Source organism: Salvelinus alpinus, chromosome 1, assembly GCF_045679555.1.
Source record: "Salvelinus alpinus chromosome 1, SLU_Salpinus.1, whole genome shotgun sequence".
Taxonomy (NCBI): Eukaryota; Metazoa; Chordata; class Actinopteri; order Salmoniformes; family Salmonidae; genus Salvelinus; species Salvelinus alpinus.
The window spans coordinates 28,403,624-28,410,711 of record NC_092086.1 but is presented as its reverse complement, the minus strand read 5'-3'; the positions used below and the strand labels follow the sequence as shown (position 1 = coordinate 28,410,711).

The 7,088-nt window shown below is 41.0% G+C and overlaps 1 protein-coding gene across 8 annotated transcripts in view; it reads right to left on the bottom strand.

The window, feature by feature from the left end:
* Positions 1–2,862: 2,862 nt before the first annotated feature.
* The window catches only part of LOC139583061 (TOM1-like protein 2), a 40,579-nt gene continuing 36,353 nt past the window's right edge, over positions 2,863–7,088 (bottom strand). For 5 of the 8 annotated variants that reach the window (XM_071414142.1, XM_071414226.1, XM_071413821.1 and 2 more), the window contains one exon: positions 2,863–6,763. In XM_071414142.1, the coding sequence (XP_071270243.1) occupies positions 6,594–6,763 (170 nt within the window). In that variant the 3' untranslated portion in view covers positions 2,863–6,593. The remainder of the gene's footprint in view (positions 6,764–7,088) is intronic. The other 3 variants (XM_071413897.1, XM_071414057.1, XM_071414401.1) reach the window with 1 other exon arrangement.

The window sequence follows — 7,088 nt, the reverse complement described above, 5'->3', positions numbered from 1 at the left end:
ATTGCAAAGAATAAAAAGCAGTGTTCCTTGAAAACTACTATAATGTAGGATGAACACTGTGGGGAAATACATATCCAAAGTTAATAAGCTTCTTCAAGTGCCAAATACATCAATTGAACGTGGAAATATCATGTCATGTTTTTAATATTTGTTTTGTTTCGTGGTCTGCACTTATATAATGCATTAATGGCGTTTTATAATAGAGAAAATGGTATTGTCCTCTGGAAAACAACAGCATGGGTATGTTTATTATGGGCTTGTCCTTAACAGCCAATCAACGCCAAGCAGGGGTGGGCTAACAACTGTTCAAGCTTGTGTGGCCCGTAGTGATGACTGCCTGTAGAACCAGAGAAATCGACCAATGGGGAACTCGGAAACCGAGTGGGGTGATCTGACATCACGACTTTGGCTCCCGTGGTTACATCATGTATTTCTCCTGGAGTAGTAGAGGGAAAGGGGGAGCAGGATAAATATACGGAGGGACATACGTACAGTGCCTAGTGCGGCTTCAAAACTTTTAGGGCAAGACAAGATTAACAGGGTTGATTTAACAAAGCTCATGGAAGTCCCCTTTGGTTGGACAATGACATGTATTATAAACTCAAAGCAAACAACATTTTCTTCAAACAATAAATAACAAAAACAAATATTATTCAAACCATGGTAATTAAGCAATTAACACAAAGTAATGGCTCTATAAATGACCATTCAATAATCAGCAATAATAACCTTGATCAAATTATCCGATATGTGGATTGTAGTAGGACATGTGAGCCGTGTGTGAGCTCACCAAAACACAAGCACACACAAAGGAGGCACAACAAAGGTGTGGTACTGGAAAGAAATGGGTCAACAACCGACAGTAGCACAGCTGCAAACTAGATGTTGAATAGCAAGCAGTGGAGCAGGAGAGATATAGTATATAGGGGCCCGGCCTGCTGTCAGCAGGACTGCCTTTGTTGCCTGGGGCGATTGTTGTCCTGACTGACATGATGCTCTTTTGAATCTGGCAACACACCAGGAGATCAGTGTGATGCTCAACAGGCAGCCAAAGGAGCAGTCAGTTATCAGCATAGATCCAATAGAGAGGTCTATGGGTGTGCAATGTATTCAGTCAGGGAGATCCAGGCGGATCTATACTGAACAAAAATCAAAATGTAAAATGTTGGTCCCATGTTTCATGAGCTGAAAAAATTTAATCCCAGAAAATGTCCATACACACAAAAAGCTTATTTCTCTCAAATGTGCACAAATTTGTTTACGTCCCTGTTAGTGAGCATTTCTCATTTGCCAAGATAATCCATCCACCTGACAGGTGTGGTATATCAAGATTAAACAATATGATCATTACACAGGTGCAACTTATGCTGGGGACAATAAATGGCCAGTCTAAAATGTGCAGTTTTATCACACAACACAATACCACAGATATCTCAAGTTTTGAGGGAGCGTGCAATTGGCATGCTGACTGCAGGAATGTCCACCAGAACTGTTGCCAGAGAATTTAATGTTAATTTCTCTACCATAAGCTGCCTTAACGTCATTTTAGAGAATTTGGCAATATGTCCAACCGGCCTCACAACCACAGACCACGTGTAACCACGCCAGCCCAGGACCTCCACATCCGGCTTCTTCCCCTGCGGGATGGTCTGAGACTAACCACCCGGACAGCTGCTGAAACTGGGTTTGCACAGCTGAAGAATTTCTGCACAAACTGTCAGAAATTGTCTCAAGGAAGCGTATCTGCGTGCTCGTCATTCTCACCAGGGTCTTGACCTGACTGCAGCTCTGCATCGTAACTGACTTCATTGGGCAAATGCTCACCTCCGATGGCCACTGGCCCGCTGGAGAAGTGCACTCTTCACAGATGAATCCCGGTTGCAACTTTACCTGGCAGATGGCAAACAGCGTGTATGGCATCGTGTGGGCGAGGGGTTTGCTGATGTCAACGTTGTGAACAGTGCCCCATGGTAACGGTGGGGTTATGGTATGGGCAGGCATAAGCTACAGACAACGAACACAATTCCATTTTAATCAATGGCAATTTGAATGCACAGAGATACCGTGATGAGATCCTGAGGCCATTCATCCACCACCATCACCTCATGTTTCAGCATGATAACGCACAGCCCCATGTCGCAATGATCTGTACACAATTCCTGGAAGCTGAACATGTCCCAGCTCTTCCATGGCCTGCATACTCACCAGACAAGTCACCCATTGAGCACGTTTGGGATGCTCTGGATAGATGTGTACAACAGCATGTTCCAGTTCCCGCCAATATCCAGCAAATTCGCACAGCCATTAGAGGGGGACAACATTCCACAGGCCAAAATCAACAGCCTGATCAACTCTATGCGAAGGAGATGTGTCGTGCTGCATGAGGCAAATGATGGTCACACCAGATACTGACTGGTTTTCTGATCCATGCCCCTACCTTTAAGGTATCTCTATTCCCAGTCATGTGAAATCCATTGATTAGGCCTAATTTATTTATTAAAAAATTGACTTTCATTTTGTGAACTGTAACTCAGTAAAATCGTTGAAATTGTTGCATGCTGCGTTAATACATCTGGAGTGTCTGCATGGACATCAACAGGAAACAATTACCTTGGCATGGGAGGGGAGGTATAACTATAAGGGGAAAGGTTCGGGGCAGGGGAAACATGCAGTGCTATGAATAACATGGTGCAAGATGTGAGTCCGTTGCATCACTCAGTGGGCCACTATTCCAGGTTGAACCATGAGCTTGTCTCTGCCTGAATTTACCATGTGTGTTCACTATCATATTTCATATACTAACTCCATCGCAAGGACAAATGTAATACACACACAAGAAAATAACCACAAACAAATTGTTGGTAGAGGTCACACGTTGCTAGTGTTTTATTGGTTAATACGTGCATAATCAGGTCACACAATAGAAAGCTGAAACCAAAGTAATGAATTGCAGAACAGCACAGCCATAGAACACCCACATTATCATACAGGTGGGACAAGAGTTCTCCTGACCATTTAGTCTAGACCAGAACCTTTCCTAGTCAGGAAAAACAGCTGTTCCTCAACAGAACACCGGAGGACACAATTTCCAGCTCCCCCATGTCCATACTCAGTGAGCAAAACTGGTTGAAAAAACATTTCAACTAGTTTAGCTGTTGAAATTAAATATTTTCAACCAGTTTTGCAGGTAGTGAAGAGATACATTGGGTTACAATGTCCAGTAGCTCATTCCTGTTGCAACCCAACAGGTCCACATGTTCCATAGCAACCCAACAGGTTCACTTGTTCCATAGCAACCCAACAGATTCACATGTTCCATAGCAACCCAACAGGTTCACATGTTCCATAGCAACCCAACAGGTTCACACAACCATTTGATCGGAGGACAGCCATAAAAGAGTAAGCATATACATAGAACTCTTTCTGGTTAAAAATAAATAAATATTTTTTTTTAAAGTGACACAGAAATCAACTGTTTAAATGATCAAGTGAGATGTTACATTTTTTCAGTAACAAAGAATCTTAGTTCAAACATCTCTATGCTTTGTCCAGTCTTAAGACAGTTGAAACATCTCTATGCTTTGTCCAGTCTTAAGACATAAGAGGAACAGCAGCTGTTTATTGTAAAATATCTGCTACTATTTCATAAGAGGTGTAATTAAAGCAATACAAGACCAAATAGGACAAGAATGAAACAGAGTTAAAGCTCATTAATAACAGTTTATTCTGTTACAGTATTCTAAAACACATTCAAACATTAATGCCCAAGACAAATCATACAAATAATGTACTTTTCTAATATCACCCTCCAACATTTATAAATGTTTGTTACAAATAATGTTTTATCTGGAAGCAGATGTTTTTTAAATAAAATACAGTAAGGTCTTTTCTTACAAATATTACATTTTATTTAAATGAGTCTCTCATTTACAGTATAATACATGTAATTTTGCAAAGTATATAAGGATACTTGCAAGTAAACACATAGTTCCTATTGAAGTGAAACGTCATGGCGTTTTGTCGTTATTAATTTGGTGTTAATTGTAGAAGCTTTATAAGCATTAACTTTGAAAAGTACTGACATAAGAGTTGAAATGAAGAACAAACCTCTTTTGCCTCAAAGGTCTACAGCCCATGTTTCCCTGACAACAGGAAGAGAATGTTATGCCCTCATCTAACTCTATTACCTATTGTAGGTAAGCAAAGTCAAATAGAATGTTAACAGGGGCAGTCCCACTAGCAGAGTGACAGCCCACAGCTACCACCCACTGTAATCCTCAAAAATAAAAGACAGGAAGCTTTACCAAACAATTCAGACCACAGTAAAAATACATAAATCACGGTAAAAATAACGTTTTTGGTCATCCTTCCGAAGCACATCCAAACCTATTTCTGTTCCACACATGTAAGAGTAAAGAGAAGAGAGCAGGGGAGCTTCCCCAAAGTAGAAAGGATTTGGGAGGAATTCATTTTCCTGCATGACATTACTGTACATATACAACCAGGAGACCAAACAATACATTAACGAGTTAGCCTTACGACTTAGCGACCTACACAAAAGCTAATAATTCAGTTTGACTTTTAAACATGTACTGCAGGTAATACTCACATTTCTGATGTATATACATATATTTATGTAAACATACGTACATTTTTTTTTACAATAACTACATGTATAAGCGTTTGCAATAACTATTTTCTGTGAAGTATGCTACCAATACGCCATCATAAAATTACAATTTGATTAGATTTTCAGTGCCATATTTCATCTGCACTTTTCCTTTAATTTCCATATCAGGAGTGTCAGTTTTTCTATTTACGACTGTCTGTAAGGTGTGCTTTGTAGAGCAGAAAAGGGCTGAAATTTCATAAAGATATAAAATCATATGCAATTAGTCTAAGAAAATGTCTTGTGTCCTATAAAAACAGTTCCCATCTTATTAACACAAGGATAAACATACTGAAACGTTCAAGGGTCCAAAAGTGCATAAAGCTCATTAAATTGGTCTCATCATAGTAGAAGGGGAAGGAAAACATTGAAGAATAGCCCAATATTAGAAGACACCAGTGGAGGCTGCTGAGGGGAGGACGGCTTATAATAACGGCTGGAAAGAAGTGAATGGAATGTCATTAAACAGATGGAAACCATGTGTTTGATGTTGTTGATACCTTTCCACTGATTCTGCTCCAGCCCATTACCACGTTCCCACCCTTCCCAATTAAGGTGCCACCAACCGCCTCTGATAAACAATGACTAAATGAGTTTGTCATTAAAACCTCATTGGAAGAACAAACTCTAAATCGCCACACTTCCATAGTGTACAGGTAGGACCAGAGCGGAACGTCACTGCTGCAACTCATACGGCTGTTCTACCGTTGTCGTGGTAGTATTAATCACATTCCATTTGTCACATGCGCCAAATACAACAGGTGTAGGTAGACCTTACTATGAAACGCTTACTTACAAGCCCTTAACCAACAATGCAGTTTTATGAAAAATAAGAGTTAAGAAAAAGATTTACTAAATGAACTAAAGTAAAAAATAAAAGAGCAACAATAAAATAACAATAACGAGGCTATATACAGGGGTAACGGTAACGAGTCAATGTATGGTACCGGTACCCCCTGTATACTATCGATCACAAATATTTGGTGGGTGTTACTTAGGTTCTGATTGAAAATACTATTTTGGACCCTTTCCTTCCCCTACAGTATGTACACACCACACAATATAACATGGAGGGAAGTTGACAACAGCTTTTCAAAGAGGAAAGCAAATATAAAAGCTGTGTGACAGATATTTGCTGTGGTGCCATAGGGCTTGAACCTTGACATGGCTGCTTACAGCTATATATATTCTTTCCTTCTCCCTTTTGAAATGTGGAAACAGACAGATACAGGTAAGTAATGTTTGCCATTTGGCCCTGCAGAACTATTGTGCCATAATTGAGTAATACTAGCATGGAGTCTGTCAAACAGTAGTCTTTCCTCATGCATTGCCTTTCCCTGTACCAACATTTCACAACTGTAGAATGGGTAATGAAAGGGTTAAGGAAACCTAAAAAGGAACATGAGTAAAAAAAGGAAAGAGAGGCACCTACATAGTGCAGCGCTAGTACATAGTACAAACCGTTAAAATAATACATTCATAAATTATTCATAAGCTACATTTATTAAAATAACACAGTACTCCTCTGTTTGTATAGACTATATCCTCGGTCTGCTTTTTCAGAAGGATTTTTTTCTGTTAACCTTCACACCTTCAGAGGAACATAGAGACGAGGTTTTGTCATTTTATCCTCCTCCTCACAATGTTAGGTTATATCCTCCTTAGGGTAGCTAGCTGCAGATGAGATACAAGACGACAGACATGTCCCACACTGACAGACGGATCAAAACCTCAATAGTAATACATGATGCAACGCGGCTGGGCAGGCGGACAGCAAGCATGGTCCTCTGCAGGAGGAGGATTGGTGTTCAGTTCAGTAGCTACACTGCTGCTTGGCAGGGGTGGCGGATTGGGCAAGTGGGTCGGAGGGGGGATACCTAGGTACTGTAGATGCCTCAGAGAGAGAGGTTTCCTGGGGGAGAGTCTACAAGGCAAAGAGGGCATCCTCCGTCCGTTCAGCCTTCTTGCGGGTGCCGCTGGGGGCGCTGAGAGGGGGACCAGGCTCATCACCAGGGAGCGATGGTAAGGAATCGACCACCTTCGCTCGATCCTCCAGAAACTTATCAAACTCTAGAGGAAGAGGAGAGAGAACCCCTGTTAACAGCAGGACATATAAAAATGGTTAGTCAGTTGTTGACTTTTTGCGTAGAGATCCTTATTGCTGCACCTTCTGGAGAGGCACAGTACTGCATGTTTATGCCCCACATCAGCAGTGAAACACCTGATTCAGCCAATCAATGTGTTGAAGATCAGTAGATTGGTTGAATCAGGTGTGATGGTACTAAGCTGAGACAAAAGCCTGCAGTTCTGCGGCTCTCCAGGAGCAGGATTGAGAATAACAGCACAAAGGCTGCGTTTAAACAGGCAGCCCAATTCTGATCTGATTGGTCAAAAGACCAATTAAGGTGGCAAAAGATCA